This window comes from Aphelocoma coerulescens, chromosome 1A (assembly GCF_041296385.1).
Source record: "Aphelocoma coerulescens isolate FSJ_1873_10779 chromosome 1A, UR_Acoe_1.0, whole genome shotgun sequence".
In the NCBI taxonomy this organism is placed as follows: domain Eukaryota; kingdom Metazoa; phylum Chordata; class Aves; order Passeriformes; family Corvidae; genus Aphelocoma; species Aphelocoma coerulescens.
In genome coordinates this window covers 66,642,116-66,660,985 of record NC_091014.1, presented here as the reverse complement: position 1 = coordinate 66,660,985, position 18,870 = coordinate 66,642,116, and the positions used below count along the sequence as shown (strand labels likewise).

The 18,870-nt window shown below is 46.9% G+C and overlaps 1 protein-coding gene across 1 annotated transcript in view; it reads right to left on the bottom strand.

Moving 5' to 3' along the window:
- The window catches only part of PARVB (parvin beta), a 52,154-nt gene extending 39,584 nt beyond the window's left edge, over positions 1 to 12,570 (bottom strand). The window contains exon 1 of the mRNA XM_069003382.1: positions 12,286 to 12,570. Coding sequence (XP_068859483.1) covers positions 12,286 to 12,400 — 115 coding nt within the window. The 5' untranslated portion in view covers positions 12,401 to 12,570. The remainder of the gene's footprint in view (positions 1 to 12,285) is intronic.
- Between the last annotated feature and the right edge of the window lie 6,300 nt (positions 12,571 to 18,870).

The window sequence follows — 18,870 nt, the reverse complement described above, 5'->3', positions numbered from 1 at the left end:
CCAGGTAAGAAATAAGAAGTAAGAAATAGATATTTAAGTAAGAAATTAAAGTAAGAAACATTATTTAAGTAAGAAATAGACACCAGCATTTCCTAATGGAGCTGCTGAAGACTACGTAGGAAGAGTGGGGCCCTCCAACTGACTTTCCAGTCCAGTCTCCCAAGCACAGCCCTCAAGGGATATCAAAATGCAATCATGAAACAAGAGCCAGCCAAAGAATCAAATCAAAACAAGTCCAAAGCACAAGAAAACATCCCATTTCATAAAGTATCAAAAAGACTTGCAGCTGTTATTATTCGTAGTCAGCACACTGAGGTTTTACAGGATTTGCAGTTCTAGCTTTTCTGTGGTCTCTTTTAAAGCCTTTGCATTGATAATACCAGGTCCTGTGAGCTAGAAAAGATGGTGTCTCAGTGATGCTAGATGTCTTAAAGACTTTCAAGCTCAGTTACAGGTCAGTCCCAAACCAGCTTTCTAACTACACAGCCTCTCCAACTCACCCTCACAAAGGAAGCAGCCAGAGCAGCAGCCCAGTGGAATCCCTGCTTTTTTCCTAACAGATAAGACAGGCAAAAAAGAAAGAAAAAATACTGTACTCTTACTAGCATCTCATTGAAAAACCAGCAAAAGGTCTGTGATGAGATGCACAGTTCCACTGCAGAGTGTTGCATTCACATGCTCGTAAATCCCATAATGCTTAATCCAATAAGACTTCATTCTTTTCATGTTTAAGAAAAGCCCTTAGTCCAGCCTTGGAAGCATCTAAGGGAGCCACAAGTGCATTGGGCAATACAGCATGGAAATGACCTCAGCAGGTCTTTAGCTGAGCCTCCTTCTCAAAGCAGAGTCAGCTCTGAGCTCAGACCAGGTTGCTCAGGGTTTCTTCTTCTTCTCTTCCTGCCCCAAAGCAGCACTTTCCACTTGTCCTTGAGAAGCTTCTGTCAGCCAGTTTCTCCTGCCTGTTCACGTGTCTCCCTGAATGGCATCCCTGCCCTCAGGGGCACCCAGCTCAGTGTCACCTGCACATGTCACCAGCTCCATCACCTCCTCCAGGGCGCTGATGCAGATGTTGAACAGGACACATCCCAGGACAGACCATGAGATAAAGAGCTCACACAACACAGGCGTAGCCAGGAGGATCTTTTCCCTCCTCTTCTTGCATCTGTTCTTACTCTGTCAATAAATACAGTGCACATGAAATCTTTCACATTCCCCAAACAGAATCATCTGGCCAGCTATGCTGCAACATGCCAAACTACCCAACCCCCCCGGAACAACAGTGCCCATCTCCTATGCATTCAGTACAAGAGTGAAATTCCCCAGCTCAGACAGTTTCAAATTGTCTTTGCAGTCTTGGAGAAAGCTCTTACCAACCACTGGATCAACAGCAAATTAAGGACTCCACTGAGGATGCCTTCCACCAAGATTCTGGGTACTACAGCACCTACACCTAATGCTATTCACGACAAGAAAAGTCCCTCGCTAAAAGCTACAATTTCTTTTACCAGATGGAAACGTGGAAACAAATATGTAACTTTCTCTCTCAACAATACGGCAGAGAGTGGACACTATGGCCAGTCCCTCTCACCTTCCCATTACCATCTGTCTCTTTCACTGACAAGGGACCCTCAAAAAACTCAGAAACAGAGTGAAACTCAGAAACTGAGAGAACAGAATCAGAGAAACTTTCCTTGGAAAGACCTACAAAATTCAGGTTGAGGCTGGACTCTTGCTGCACTAGCTACGGTCAGTCACGACTGCTTCTTCCCTTCCACGTGCAAAAATAAAACCTAAGCAGTTTGTGTGGCAGACAGCATCAGATCTGCTTTATAGGCAGCACATCTGGTTTGCTCCTGGCACAGCAGGACCATTTTACAGCATGACGTCCTGGATGCAATTAAAATCCAGTTTCCCAATGATAGGGCTCCATTACCCAAGCTTATTTAATTACCTAATTTAATTACCTATCCTTCCAGTTGCAGAGAATGATGAGGGAAGTAACAGGAAGAGCCAGCAAATCAATCAATACCTGGCTCCAAGTCTGGTTAGGGTCTTGAATTTTGGATTTTCTTGGTCATGGGTCAGTTTGCATGACAAAGCCTGCTGGAAACAGATGGGGTACCTGTCTCAAAGGGGGACAGAGTCCCTTGGGAGGCAGTTCAGAAGGGCAGAGGGGTCCAGGAAGGCTGGACATTCTTCAGGAAAAGAGTTTATCACCTTTGAAGGAGGACAGGCAATGCAGGAGGACTACAAGGATGTCATGAGGTTATGCAGGGAGAAAATTAAGAGGGCCAAATCCCAACTAGAACTTAATCTGGTTACTGCCATAAAGGACAATAAAAATGTTTCTACAAATGCATCTGCAGCAAAAGGAGTGCTAAGAAAAATCTCCACCTTTTATTGGATGCAATGGGGACACATAATGAAAAAGGATGAGGAAAAGGCTGAGGTACTCCATGCCTTCCCTGCCTCAGTCTTCAACAGTCAGACTGGTTGTCCTTGTTGTACCCAGCCCCTGAGCTGGAAAACAAGGTCAGGGAGCGGATCAAATCCCGGAATCAGTTTTGGGAGCCTCATGGCAGAAAACACATTGAGTGAGTCCAGAGAAGGGAACGGAGCTGGGGAAGGGGCTGGAGCAGCAGGAGGGGCTGAGGGAGCTGGGAAAGGGGCTCAGCCTGGAGAAAAGGAGGCTCAGGGGGGACCTTCTGGCTCTGCACAACTCCCTGACAGGAGGGGGCAGCCAGCTGGAGGTCAGGCTCTGCTCCCAGGGAACAAATGATCAAAGAGGAAATGGCCTCAGGTTGTGCCAGAGAAGGTTCAGGTTGGATATGAAGAAAAACATCTTCACTGGAAGGGCTGTCAAGTACTGGAACAGCTCCCCAGGGAAGTGTTGGGGTCATCACTGCTGGAGGCACCTACAAGACTTGTATATGTGGCACTCAGGGACATGATTTGGGGATGGACTTGGCAGTGCTGGGGGAACGATTGGACTCGATAATCTTTTGCAACTTAACTCCAGAATTCTAAGTAGAGCATCAAGATTCCTGTCAGACCAAATTCTATAGTGTTACCATGCCTAATTTTCCAGTGGAACCAATCCAGTGTAACAATACTGGCAGCCATACACGGGCAAGAAGGCGAACAGCAATCCTGAGGTGGAATTTCATAACCCTGTTCCTGTGGGAGAATGTTAGGTGGAAAGTGCGAGCGGTTACTTTTTCCCCATCATTTTTGACAAAAATCTTGCCACTTTTGCAAAGCCTCCAGGTCCATCTGCTGGACTAGGCAAACCAGAGAGTAAACAACACTATTCTATTTTTAAATGACAGAAGCGTCTGCACCTCTTTAATAGTACAAATGCATGCATCTGCCAAACAGACCTAGTGGAACAAGGCTTTCTGAGCATTACACATTCTTCTATTTAAAGACACTAAAAAAGACACCATGCCTCTATGCAGACATCTCCTCATCCAGTTCTCAGTCTACTTCCTTACTCCAAATAAACTGTGTATGCAACCATCCCACAACTAATTAAAAATTAGCAATAAGGCCATATGGCAGCTATAATGGAAAATACACTGTTTCTTTTTTCAGTGGATTTCATTATGATTCAACCACACAATGAAAGAAGCACTAAAGAAGCAGCTAGGATTCCAGGAGCCCGAACAGTCTGCTTGTTTTATAACCAACATGCAGCATACATTGAAAAGAGTTTTTATAGCAGTCTATATCTGATTGCCAGACAGGTCTTGGGGATTATAAAGAAACCTTTTTTGACCTGGAGAAACAATCACTGAGAGGCAAAACTGAATTCCCAGTTTGTTCACCACCAGCAAAGCCAAAACCAGAATCCAATCCCATGGTCTCCCCTCTCAGCCTAAGGCCTCTCGAGAGGGGTCTGCAGGGAGCACATGGAAACAAATCAGTGTACAGGATTTATAATTAGGAGCCCCATTGTTCCTCCAGGAGGAAGTGACAGTGATTTAAGGGCCCGGAGCATACAGACCCACTGCTCCCAGTACACGCTGCCAGATGTGCATGTTCTCTCCACATCTGGTTTTCAGAGCAAAACTTCACAGGATTCAAATTACAAAAGGCTGACACCACGTGTTTTCCATCACACTTGTCCAGCCAAACTAGACATACACAACAGAAGTCACGAATTTCAGGTTGCAGCTTTCTGCTTGGCCATTAGAAGAGTACAAATTAGGAAGTCTATACCTGAGCACAATATGCTTCACCCTTGGCAGATAGATCACTAAGAGGCCACTGGCCTATTAGCTGTGCAACACAGAGGTTTCTGTTCCCAGTTCCCATTAGTGCTGTGCCCATTCCCAAAGGCAAACAGTGTTTGCTCACACAGAATTGCTGGTTTAGACCCCCTGCCCATGGCCCCTGAGCAGCCTGTCCTGAGCAGAGCTTCAGCATCCAGGTTCAGAAACTCCTCCTGAAGGCAACCTGGCAGAACCCCTTGAAAAGTGGTGCTCTCCCACTGATCACACACCCCCTCATTCCCTTCCACCTCCGTCCTCCTCACCACAACAATTCACACCTCCCTCAGCACAGGGCAGACCTGCTGATGCAGCCTGTGACAACAACCAGAGGCAGGTATGCTACAGCCACCACAGAATCACAGAATCCCCTGAGCTGGAAGGGACTCACAAAGCATGGAAGTCCAACTCCTGGCCCTGCACAGGACATTCCAACAATCCCACCCTGTGCCTGAGAGCGTTGTCCAAATGCTCTGGAGCTCTGGAAGCCTTGGGGCTGTGACCATTCCCTGGGGAGCCTGTTCAGTGCCCCAGCACCCTCTGGGGGAAGAACCTTTTCCTGATATCCAACCTAACCCTCCCTGACACAGCTCCAGCCATTCCCTGGGTCCTGTCCCTGGTCACACAGAGCAGAGATCAGTGCCTGCCCCTAAGGAGGAGCTGCAGCCCCTGGTGAGCTCACACCTCAGTCTCCTCCAGCTGAACAGACCCAGTGCCCTCAGCTGCTCTTCATAACACTCCCCTCAAGGCCCTTCACCATCTTAGTAGCCTCCTCTGGACACTCGTAGCTCTCCTCTGGACACAAGGCCTCTACCAGGCCAGCAGGCAAAGCAAGGGCAAGTCCCCACACACCACAGAGACCCCAGGGAAAACCTGCCACGGAGGCACAACCCTTGTGAGAGTAAACAACTCAGTTGGGCTGTGCCCTGAGAAGAAAGCTGAGCTTCATCAGTGACAGTGCATGTCCACAACACAACTCACAGAGCAGGCAGAGAGCAGGCAGAGGCTGTACGAGGGTGGGGATAAGCAACTACCAAGGTCACCATGCACAAGAGCTCAAGGCTGTGCAGAGCAAGGCACGTGGACTTTGTGAGAGCTGAGCAGAACAGAGCTGGTGCCATCATCCTCATCCTGACACTGGCACAGGTCAGATCACTCTCTGGAGACACCTCAGTGACCTTCAGGTAGTTGGCTTCTGTAACAAAACATCCAGATCCTGTTAGTTCAAAGAACCTGGAGGTGTGCTGAAGTTATGAGGTCAGCACAAGGAGAAGCCTTTGGACAACATGATTGATTTCTCTTCCTTCTTCCTTGCCGACCTCCAGGTTTCCTAAAATGACTGAGAGGAGCTTGAGGGCTGAAAAAGAGAACAAGACTCCAGGGTTGAGAAGGCACACACAGCCCCTCCTGCACTGCAGGAGTGACAAGGATCACAAACCGATGATGTTACAGGTGAGGCAGAAAACTCCTTCTCCTTGTGATACATGACAGTGTCTCTGTATGGTCACATTCCCCTTCAAGACATCATATCCCAGGAACCCTGACAGAGACAGCCTTGGGAGTCTTGCAGGCCAAAGTTTCTAGTGATGCCTGAGAGCTCTGTACACTTGACTGGCTCCTTTTGGAAACCTGACAGCAATTTGGCATCCAAATCCCACATGGGCAGCTCTGAAGTAGCAGCTCTGCTGGCCTACCACAGCTACACACCTGAATCTCCTCGGCTGTGACCATGACACTTGTGTGCACAAGGTACACAACTAGCATTCCTTCCAGCTGAACAGCAAAGCTGTGGCTGCTGAAACACCAATTCCTGCAACCAGCAGACTCTGCCTTGCCCTGGGTTTGCCTCAGACCACATAAGCCCGGATCTCTTAGCAGCAAGTTGTTCTGACATGCTTTTGCAATGAAAAAAGCTTGCCAGCTAATCTCCCAAATCTCCTAACATCAAAGTACAATCCAAAGCTCAGAGCAGTGCATTGGAAAACTCCACCAGCTTTGTCTGTTTTCAGATCAGCTGGCCTGTAACAGTTCTTGAAGTACATAAAAAGGCATTTAGCACTGCTCTGCATAACTATACTCTCTCTTCTGGACTGCCCCATTGCCAATGTGCAAATCAGGAGGATGCATGTATATTAATAAAGTGATCTAAATATCACAACTCTTATAAACACGAGCACACAAGTCAGAAGGATTCATGTATTCATGATCATGCACTGCAGAAGACAGCCTGATATCCTTGCAGAGATTCACCAGGGAGATCAAAAGTCCCCCCTTCAGAGAGACTTTCCAGGAGTTGTGGCTTTGCAGCTCCCCCCATTCCCATCAAGGCCATGTGCAGCTCTCCATACATCAGAGCCTCACAGGGCTCTCACCCACACACACCTTGGAACACAAACAGCCAGATGCCCCCTTCTAAAAGTCTCTCTCCAGCTGTCATAATTAATAAATCCTTTAGCTATCATTGAACAATTGCTCTGAAATAAGGGTAGACTTTAAGGAGAAAAGGATTGGAGTTCTGGTTTTAGAAAACTGGAAGTGTTGATAACCACCCTGCTAAGGTTTTATGATGAAGCTTAACAGTATTCTTACAATGAATCTTATTTAAGAGATTGCAACTCTGGAAATAAAATGACTTTTAAATGTCTGTTTTCCTTAAAGGAAGGCAAGGCATTTCTTCAACACACTACTGAAGAGCTATAGAGCTATTTTGTGTGTCTTGCTGCATCCTGTCTGGAAGAAAACTTGGAGCTGTAATTCCAAACTCTCTTGCCTCACCAGGAGACTGTACCTAAAGCTGCAGTGGGTGAACCACCCTAGCCTAAGTGCAGCTACAGGAGGAAAATATGGGGGTTATGATACTGTTAAAAGCACAATTCTTGTGCATGTAAAGTTCATTTCAGCTGAGACACTGACACAAACTATATTCCCAGTACAGCTTTTGCCAGAATAGAACACAGAACCCAAACCAGCATTGCTTTACCAAGACTGAAACCAAACCAGGTCAGGCCTGAGCCCTACAGGAGAAACAGCAATTAGGCTACACAGGTTCCAACTGGAAATTTATGTCTGTGTAAGTTAGTGGTAGAAAGGATAATAAATCGAACTTGAAATATGAATCTTGATATGTTTGCACAGACTTTCTATATATACACACATATCTGGAACAGTATGTAGCTTCAATATAGCTACATGCAAATTCCTTTCTTAAAGAGCAAGTAATTCCACTTAACCAGCACTCATCTCGTCTGCTGTGGGGATATTTCAGCAGCAGTAGCACATCAGAATGCACAGACACGCTCCTCCAGCCAGGCATCCTCTCAGTCTGCAGCAAATGTACTTGTGTGAACCAGGACCACAGAATTAGACCCTACACATTTTGTATTTTTCTCTCCATCTACCTAAAAATTCGCTGCCACATCCTTTGAGTATGGAAAAGTAAATTAAGAAGGGCGTGAGACACCATCAGCACATCTCAGTGTAACATGGAGATACAGATGCCAAGAACAGCATTTTAGCCTCCCTTGATATGCACAAAACTTTCCCTTTATTCAGCTCCTGTTGCAATAATCCCACCCTCTCTCTCGCCTTCATTCCCCTCTCCTACTGATTTCATCAGGCACAAATAAATGGCACTTTTCTCACCCCTGTGCCCACCCTCAATCATGTCACTGGGACATAACACTAAGCAACTGATTGTTTTATTTCTCTCACTGACTCCCCATATAGGCTATACACACACACACACACACAGAGTCACAATAATAGAAAGCTTATTTAGCCAAACACCTGCTGCCCAGATCTTTCATACAGCATGTTATGAGGAAAAGGAAACCAAGCTTTGCAAGTAGGCTGGGAGTGAAGCTTGCAGCAAACCCCCTCCTTTATTTCAGTACAGCAACATCACTGAAAAACAGGAAAGGGCAGATTTTTTCAATTTCCTTTTGCAGATGAAGTCGAAACACAGCACTACCTGAAACAGTATCTTTTACAAAATCTGAAAAGAAGCTAAGGAATCATCTGGCTTAACAACTGTATCTTCTATGGGCCCTGCCAGAACTCCAACAATTTTCTAAGGTATTTAAAGCAGATTTTGGAGCTCTTGAACAGGTGGCACATCTTGAAAGACCAAATCACAGAATCATGGAATGGTCTGGGTTGGAAGGGACCTTAACACCCAAATCATTCCATTCCCCTGCCCCAGGCAGGGACACCTTCCACTATCCCAGGTTGCTCAGAGCCCCATCCAACCTGGCCTTGGACACTGCCAGGGATGGGGCAGCCACAGCTTCTCTGGGCAACCTGTGCCAGGGCCTCAGCACCCTCACGGGGAACAATTTCTTCCTAATAGCTAATGGAAATCTCAGATACACCAAGACAGAGCCATGGAACAGTAACACCAGGCAAACTTAGATATCTGCAGATTTCCATGTGGCCTAAATGGGGGACAAGGGGAGAAGTAAAAACCAAAGTGGTCGCAGAGCACTGGAACTGACACATCCCCACTTTTCTAAGGATGGGCATCGTGACTGATTGTAAGATCAGGAACACAAATCTCCCTCCATGCTCTCCATGGCCTTTCCTGTCCTTTCTCTGGCCATGTCCCTTCCCTGAGGGCTCTCTAGTAGTAGCATGATAGGGTTGAACTCACCTGCCGCTTTTCCTGCTGCAGGACTCCACTAAATACTCACTGGTGACCCATTTTGGCACAGCCTGCAGGCATTAATAATCAGCAAGACTTTTCTCCCTGGGGCATTTTTACCCAAACTAGGGGTTAAAAATATTCCTGGGAAGGAAGAGGAAGGGAGGAGCCAAACAGACAGTGAGATCACTCACCCACCTTCCATAGGAAACCAGGGTAAAAACGGCTTCCCCACGAGCTGCTCTTTCTCTCGAGTCAGGGCTGCCTAAAAAGTCTGTTCATAAAAACCAGAAAAACGCCATAAAAACGCAGAAACATACAAAGTGTAACAGTGTAAAGCAGAGGTTTGGGGTAGAAATTCAAACAGTTAAGCAATGTACAGAACTTGACTTAAAACACTGATGAATTTGACCAGAATCTTAACCCTACCTCACCTCTCAGCATAGCCACAAAGCATCACAGCACGCTGCTAAGGCAAGAGCAGCAGCAAAGCTGTTTTCATGCTGAATTACAGAGTTTGAATGCTGCCACAGTGACCATCACCAGCCTGCTACGAACCTCACCCACCCTCCTGTCACACAGCCAGGGTGGCAGCTCACAGTGACCACCCTGACAAGCCTAATGAACTCTCCTCTCCCCACAGAGCCTCTCCAAAAATGCATTGCAGCAAATTATGAATTAGCCAAAAAAAATTTTAAGTTTAGATGCTCATGGGTTGGCAGCCACACATCATGGTTATTTATGACCTGTGATTAAAGACATGGAAACCACAAATAAAAACCTTTTCAGTATCATTACAAGGAGCTTTGAGCTGTGTCGCTCAGAAGTTGTGCACAAAAAGGAAAAGGATTGATGTAAGTGAATTTTAGCTCTCACACAGACCCTGTTAAAGGTCACTGTATGAGCACAGCTGGGATACTGACAGCTGCAATAAAAAGGCAGAACGCATAAAGAGCCCTCAGGCTGGAGCTTTTGGTGCTGATGGAGGCAGAGGAGGCAAGGATGATTTCAGGCTGCAGCAAATGAGCAGCCAGCATTCCAATTGGCCATGGAGAGGGCAGGATTTGCTTTGGGAAGACCGTTCTGACCTCTGCTGGTCCCCTCAGGGAAACCCAGCAGAAACCTGGAGGAAGGCCAGGAATTCCCAAGGGCTGAGCACATGGGGAAACGTTGACCACATCGGCTCCTATAAGGTCTAGCAACTCGTTCAAGGAATGCCTCTCAGATGAGCTTCCAGTTTGCATCTGCTCCACATTCACATTAAAAAAAAAATTAGTTTCTAGCCCTGAAATTTGCTCCTGAGGCTGCCCAGGCCCTACCAGAAGCCACGTTCAAGCCTCTCTTCCCCTGGTGCAGACCCCCCAGCTCATCACTCTTGGCCCTCTCGGTTGCACAGCCATGGCTGGGACAGCCTCCCCTAGAGATCTGCTCCACAAAGGGAAAAAAGCCATTTCCCTTCACAACAAAGGGGCTGGGCCGCCTGCAGCACCAGGCAATGTCACACCCACCAGTGGGTCCTCAGGCTTGCAGACAGTCTCATTTCAGACTGGAAGGAATATTCACATGAAAAGCTGCCCCTCGTGTTGCAGTTTCCTCCCCGTCACACCAACAGAAGCGCAGCTGCGGGGCTTTGATGTGGTTCCCCGCTAAGGACCAGGCACAGCAACCAAAAGAGGCCCTTCCATTGCCACCAGGAGCCGTGGCCACCCAAGTAAGTAAAACCACAGGCAAACTCAGCCAAACCAGCGGGTGGCTCCTGCTGAAAGTGGGCACCTCAAGAACGGGGCCTGGGGATGTTGAAATGCCTAAGAAGGGAAGCTGCCAACCCGTTTCAGCTTAGAAGTCACCTTTGGCACGCGCTTTTTTGGAGTACACGCTCAGCATCCCTGCCAGAGAGGAGTTTTTTCCACCATCTTCCTTCGGAAGCAAATGAGATCATCTCAGGAAGGAACAACTGCTTCTGCTGCTCCTCAGAAGAACCACGTCAGGGAAACTTGATTAAAAATAGATAATAAAGGAAATACCAGTAAGCTACACCAAAACAGCCAGCAGAAGGAAAGGGAAATGATTTCCCTGAACCAGGTTTCAAGGCCTAATATTGTGTTTTTAAATATTAAAAAGCTGTCTTTTGAATGTTTCTGGCAATTCATAGACTCAGTATGGGCAAAATGCGCTCAACAGCCAGCTGAAAGGAGGCTGAAACTTGAATTACAGCCCTACCCTATGCACACCAGACACTAGGACAAAACCAAGGCCAATTTGAACCAGCCATCAAGTCAGTTGCATTAAGCCATAGGGCGAGGACACACAGATTTCCTGCTGGCAGATGCCAGGAGTCTGAGGATAGCACGGAGGCAGAGTTTCTCCACAGAAACCAGCACTGGTGAGTCAGGGAAGCCGAAGAGAGCAGCACACACCATCCCCGGAGGACACTGCGCTCGGAGGAAGGGCACACTTTGTGTATTCAGGACGGGGCCAGCTTTATCAAGTCTGGCAATGAGACACCTCCCTATCTACAACAGCAACAGCGGCGCTATCTCTGCACAGCCCCTGGCCAGGGCCGGTGGCTCTGGGGACACCTTGCACACATGCCCACACCCCAGGTCAGGGTGTGCAACAGGGACTGAGTCCCCCAGTGTGGGTGCTGGTGCATTGGGCTCAGCCTGGTGAACTTCTCCAGGCTCTCTGCAGTGAAGGGGAGGCTTTCGCCTCCCTGCCCAGCTGGCACCAGCAGTGACATCCCACATGGCCACACTCGTACAGCCTGGGTACGTGCACCCATGCGGAATCCTTGAGAGCCGGGTGGGTTGGATGAATGTATCTGGTTATGAAAATCACTCTGGGCAAAGTACCCGCATCAACATAAAGCCTATGGATGAAGCAGATCTGGAAAGAAACACGGGTGGACTTAACCATTCCCTCGTGGCTTCCTCAACTCTCAGACCACAAGAAAATGACAGCCACAGTCTCACTGGTCACCAGAAATTTATTTTATAGCACAAAGCGGGTTCTGGGGTTACCTTCCCGGACGTACGACATGAGCTGAGGTCACGCTGCCCATCGCTCCAGCCGCTCCCCATCGCTGCCATCCATCCCCCATCGCTCCAGTCTCCCCCTTTCCTGCCAGCCGCCTCTCATCCCTGCCAGCCGCTCCCCATCGCTCCAGCCTCCCCCCACGCCCGTCCCCGGCCGCGTTGTGGCTCTCGGGGGCGGAGGGCGAGCACGGCCCCTCCGCGGGGCCGCGGAACAAAGCGCGGCTCAGAGGCTCCGCCGCTGCTCCCGCGGAGGAACGGGACGGGACGGGACGGCGGAGCAGCCGCAAGTCACGCCGGCCCCGAGCACGCTCCTTCCTTCCCTCCGCGCCGGCGAACTCACCCTCCTTGGCTTTCTTCTTCCTGGCCAGGGTCCCGCCGAGCTTGCCCAGGAACGACTCCTCTTTCTTCATCCTGTGCGGCCGCAGCGTCGGGGACCGGACGGGCGCGGCGGACATCGGCTCTGCCGGGGGCTCGCCCGGGGAGCCCGCCCGATCCCGCCCGGGGGCCGCGGGGCCCGCGGAGCCGAACCACGTCCGGGAGCGGGGAATCACTCGCCCGAGCGAGCGGGGCCAGCCCGCCGTGTGCGCTCACAGCCGCTCGCAGCACTGGGAACCGCTGCAGCCACAGCGCCCTGCCACGGCCGGGAAGTCCGCGGGAGGCGGGGGCGGGACGAGCCCCGGACACCCCCGGGGGCCGGGGGCGGGCACCGGGAGGCTGCCCGGGCCCTCCCGAACATCACCTGCGGCCAGGCAGGCGAGCCCCTCCTGCGGGGCACCTGGTGCGCCGGACCCACGCGGGTGCAGGAAAAGCGGGTAAAAAGCATTGCAGGAAAACAACGCCCCCGATCCCACCACAGCCGGACCAGAGTGGTGTTAGGCTTGAAAGCACACAAAGATCAGACACCAAAGAACATCCTTCCTTAAGAACAATTTTATATATTCCACGTTTTGCAACAATTGGACACAACTGAGGGCAAACGCTCAGCATGTGCCGTTTGCCAGGGCACAGCAATTCCTTGCTGGCTTCATTCAGATGTGCCTCCTGATTTTGCAGCCATGCGCCCCTTCGGTCAGACCAGCCTGCCTTCTCCTCCTGGCATGTTGCCGGGCAGGTCTGACATCTCCTCTGTGGGATGATCCAGAAGGGGGCTGTAGGTTCTGTGTTTGCCAAGCCCTCACCTGCCAGGTGTCCTAGCACTGCTGCTGCCATCAGCACGGGGTGTGTGCACAGAAACGGCCCAAGCCAGAAACCTGGTTGTGATACCACAGGGAGAATTTCTTATTCCTTATCATTTTACAGCAGCCAGGAGAATGCTAAGGGGTTGTGGAATACACGTTAAAAGCATGTCCTGAGGAGTTTATAGTGTTTAGGCTCTGATACTGTTTAAGTCCCTGAAGTAGTTCCACTGATTTTAAGGGGACTGCTGGGTCCCCAAAGTCACACACAACCTTTGGCTGTGCTCCTGCAAGCAGCGTCTCTGTCAGCAGCCCTTGCCCCAACAAAGAACCGCATTCAAATCACCACAGCTTGGCTCAGGATCTGCACACCCAGCTTATATGCAAGAGATTTGCAGGCTTGACCTGACACAGAAGCAACACTGCAGGACACATCCAGAGCAGAAGGTAGCAGAGATTATTTTCTGAGTTAGTTTCACTAGAGATTTAACCCAAGCCAATCCCCTCTGTCACCCAGACCCACTCCTGTCCCTCACCTCCAGTGGCTTTTTTACAGTCACTTTGGCAACTAAAAGAAAAACCCAACCCAACAAACAAAAACCAAAATCACCCAGCCCAAGCTTTTCGGTGTGACTGAGCACGGAGTCACCCAAGGGCAAGTGCCAGCAGAAGGGAAGTGGAGGGCACACATGACCAGGCTGGAAAGACTCTTTCAAATGGCAGTGCAGACTTCTGTGAACTTTATTGAAACTGCTTCTTTGGAAGAACAAATAAATTTCATTTCCTGCAACAACAGTGTGTTGCCCGTAGTAGAGGCTTTTAGACTGCAAATGAGAATTTACCAGGGGTGGGATCAATACCAGTTAAAAAAACACTTTGCAAAATTAAATAATTAGCAAGGATGTCAACTCCATTCTCCTGGCATAAGCCACATGAGACATTTTACAATTGCAAGCTCAATTTTCAGTTCATCAATAACCTCAACTGATACAAAACCCACACATTAATGTTGATCTGCAACAGGACTAGCAGAGTGGATATTTTCATTTCATAAAATGCATACCGAAGTCTTAGGTTACATTTAGCTTTAAGGCAGCATGGAAAAAGCATTTTATCCAACCTCTGGGGGGAAAAAACCCATAAAAATCGATCAGTTCTCATACCAGATTTTTAAAATGAAATTGCAGTCAAAAAAATGTGTCAGTACAAACTTTTAGCAAGAAAGTAAACAAACTGGTTAATTTACACACACAGACCAAATGGTAAATAAAACTTCCCTGACTCCAGTACAGCACTCAAGATGTAACCACTTAAAAGAAAGTATCTTTTAATAATTGAAATAAAGCCACACAGATAGATCCATTCACCTCTGACTTTGATGTCCTATCTATTTATAAAATGCTTCAGTTGGTAGCTAAGTAGAAAAAGCACTCAGCCTACTGCAAAGCGAAAGGAGGCAGGGCTGTGTGAGACAAGAGAGAGCCCACAGCAACAGAAAGTCAATTACACTTCAGAAACACCGAAACAAAACTTGGAGCCTTTTTAGGACTCATCAAACAAATAGGGCTCTTCTAAACAGGAAATGAAGAGCTGTCACCCCTGCTTTGATCAGTGTTAGTGTGCAGTGATTTAACTGGCTAATGGCCACTAACAGGGACACAGCTGCTGCTGCACCAGGTCAGTGGCCTGCAGTTCAGAGCAATGTGGTTTAAACCCTCCATAATGAATGAGATACCAGCCCTCTGCAGCCAGAAAATTCTCTCTGGTACCTTCCTCTCATTAGGAAGGAGATTCCTATATATAAGAATATATTCAGTATTTCAATAATGACTGTACACCCATTAAGAAAACTGCCAGAGCATAAACATGTCATTTTAGAGAATTACATTGAAAAGACTAAGCCTAGTTTAAAATCTGTTTTTCAGTGCTGAACTGCTACTTTAATATTTAGGTGAACATTTAAAAGTCTGAATCCACATTTGCTCATTTTAACATTGCTCACCTTCTTTTTGATAGAGGTGTTTCTTCCTTTATTTTAACCTCATAGCATTTTATAGTGCTTTCAAAATTTTAGACTACCTGAGGTTACTGTAATTAGATGTATCACAAAATAAGTGACATTGAATATATGGTCTCTCTTCTTCAGATATTGAAGCAAGGCAAACCCACCCACTTAAACCAGCAAATTATTGCAGTCTTGTTCTAACACCACCTGTACTGACTTTCTAAGATGATAGAAATTTCAAAGACACAAGACACAATTCATTTTTCTTCCTGGTCTGCCAGATGAATGAAAATGTGCTGAGGGCGTGACTGCTGGTGTTTGGGTTAAGTTTCGTTGTTTGGGGCTTTTGGGGGGCAAGGTTAATAACGTTATTTATTAAATACTGAGGTAGGAATGTACCACCTTACTGATGCCACTGATTTGCTTCAGAGTGCCTTCTATTATGTATTCTATTTAACTTCAAAGCTTTTACAATTTATTCCATGCAGACTTGGGCTCTACCAGCTGCAGACTGGGTTGCATTTTTTGCTTACGAAGAAAGCACAGGATACACTCAGCACAAATTAAGGTAAAATTATCCAACAGCATTGCAGCTGCTAACAGTGATTTACCACTGCTCTCATAAAACATACATACACTATTTCAACAAGTTTGCCATGGTGGAGAAGCTGTGCAAAAATTCTCCTGAAAAAGATTCCTACTGAAGCTGTGGCTGCAGGCTCCAGCCCTCTTGAAAACAAGACAAGAATAGCAGAACAAACTACTGTACACTCAAATTCTGTAATTTCGGGATTATTTTCTTATGCTCTTCCATACAAAGTTTAGGATAATATTCCAGACATCTGACCAGCTCCTTAATAGTCCCACAAAAGAGTCATGGTATTTTCTTTCCCCCATAACATCACAGTAAAAATTCATACTTTTTCATGTGAGTGCTCACCCAGCCCAGAGAAGGGAGAGCCAACCTGACCCCCCATGCACTGTTCCATGGGATCACACATGGGAGAGAGACTTGAACACTTCCCTCAAAGGGCACAATAGGGACAGAACTTCCTACACAAATGCCTGACAAAACCAGCAGGTGTTTTGCAAAGGTAGGAAGTGCTAAACATTAGTTGCTACACCTCTGCAAAGACTGGCAACTGTGTTAACAAAGGCACAGAGTGACAGCAAAGGTACTTACATTGAAGCACGCTTCCATATTATTGAGGTCAGCATAGTAATTTATTTGTAAAGCTTCTATTTTCAAATCAAATACAGTTATGGCCTTAATATGGCAGGAAACCTGCCCTTATATTCTCACAACCTCCCAAGCTTCCTCTTCCACCTTCCCTAAGCCCCCTAGAAACTTAACTCATTAGCAGCACCTGATACCATCAGATTTCCAAACATAAAGTGCAATTTCAACTTTTTAATATAACCAGAACAGCCGTAAACCACCCATGCTCTGAGAAATGGTGATGGAAATATTGGCCGTGCTTCTGACATGCTACTGCCACCTTCTCACTGCCTCTTGGGTGCCCCACCACACCACTGAGACTCTTCAAACCTTGTCCCAAAACTCCTCCCCAGGCCTCCCTCAGCCACCAGAAAGGGCTGCAAATAGTGAATTAAGGTCACAGCTGAAGGGACTCTGCGACCTGGTGGGACCTGCAGCCTCAGCACTGCTGACATGAAATCAGGAGCCCACGAGCACGTCCCAGGTGTGCTGTTTGGGGACACCCCTCACCACCTTGCTGTCCCTAACAGCAAGCAGCATGCCTGAAGAGCAAGAGCATCTTCACTACTCCACAGGTAAAATGATATCCAAAACTGCCCATTTAAGCAAACACCAAGCTTCTGATTCACAGTTCTGACTGCAGGCCTTACTCCTTCTATCCTTTCAACTCTGGCCAGAAAAATAACCACCAAGAACATGGATTCATATCTTTCCAAAGCTGTTCTCCCACTGAGCACTATGGCAGCTTCTACTGGAATTCTGATTTCTACCATATCCATTTTAAGTATCTGGACCTCTGCAGCAAATTTTAAATGGAAATGTATTAATCATACCAATATTCCATAGAACCAACCACATAATCCAGATGTTTCTTCCAGAAGAATTCAGAAATACTTCCTATACTGGATAGCCTTTGTGCACTTGTGGTACACCGTAAGAAAATGTTACTTTTCAATCTAGTGCAATCCCAGCAGGAAAACAGTGACCCAGGCAGAGGCCCATGGAACATCATTTTGCTCCCTTTATCCCACTGGATGATTCTCTGGCGAGTGGCACAGAGTGGTCTGTCAGACAATGTGCTCAAAGGTCTCTTCAGCCTTCAGCAGTTTCTTCCATTCCTCCCTTGTTTCTCACAGAGGTCAGAGCTTAATTGTGGCCTGGCTGCTGTGTGGTGTGCATACTGAGTTTGGGCTCTTCCCCTAGGCCTGCTCAGCTCAGAACACTGCTGAGCCCTCTCAAACAGCCAGCTGAGCTTGGGGCTCTTGTGTCATACTAAAGAACAGCACTTGAGCAACCTTGAGTAAAACACGGTGTGCACAAAATAGAACTCTTAAGGCAACAAAATACAGCTAACTTTGAACTCCTAGGAGAAAACCCTAACAGTATTTTAGTATCTAAACATTCACATTAAAAATATTTTCGTATGTCAAAATGTTCACAGTGCTGGGAAAAAACCTAATAACATTTGTTGACATTCTTAACATAGTTTCATATTTTATCTCATAACAACAAAAGAATCATCAAAAATCCTTGGTTAAATATATACTTGCTACAGTATCTGTTAGATAAACACACTGAGAAAGTTTTTTCTATCAAATTTTGCTATTTGAAACAGCCGACTTCTGTCATTCACACAATTTTGAACATCTGTAAGCCTACTGCTGCTACTTTATGAGGAGGGAAGGATGTTTAATCAAGCAGAGCTCTGTAAATCCAGGCAGTCCAGTTTTTAGCCTTCATATTTTAGAGAATTATCAACTAAACCAGATTTAGTTACTGTATTACACCAACGGCAATACAGACCAATGCTAAAGCAATGTATAAAATTGTGTTCTCTTTAAGAAGAGTGGAGTCTGAGTGCTGACTTGACTGGGAACGGGCTTTCATGGCAGTCCTGACACATTCAGCAAAGTCAAGTCGAGCACCAGCATGTCCAAAGCTGTGTCTTTAGCTGAGAAGAAAAAACCAGGAGTTTAACAGCTTCTGTATTTTTGTTCTGCTGTCCCAGAATCTTCATTGTATTGTGATTTTAAACCTACCAACACTTAATAACAAAAAAAGTTGAATGTAGATGCAGGGAAAGTGCACTCCAAGTTCAGATTCAGCATGACCACACAGGATTGACACATATAAAAATTATCAGTATGCGACTACCTCCAAAGATGTTGGGACCAAAATAGTGAATAAGTCCATCCTTATAAACTGGAATATACTCCAAGTGATAAAGCCAGGGGTGACTTGGAAGTGAAATTAACATCTCAGCAAGTCAGTAGAGAGACAAAAAGGGAAACCAGTTAGTTCCACACATTCACCTGTGTGGAGTCCCTTTTTGCAACTGCTACAAAAAGCTGTTTTTTCAAGAAATAAATCAACAGCTTTGCTGAGAGCATTAAGACACTCAGAGCCCTGAACACTTCAAAATTATGATTTTAGTATTTACTATGCTAGACAGATGACCTGAACTTTTACAGTATGCAATTCAGATTGTAGGAGGCATTTAAACAGAGGTGTTTTACAGTAGTGAAA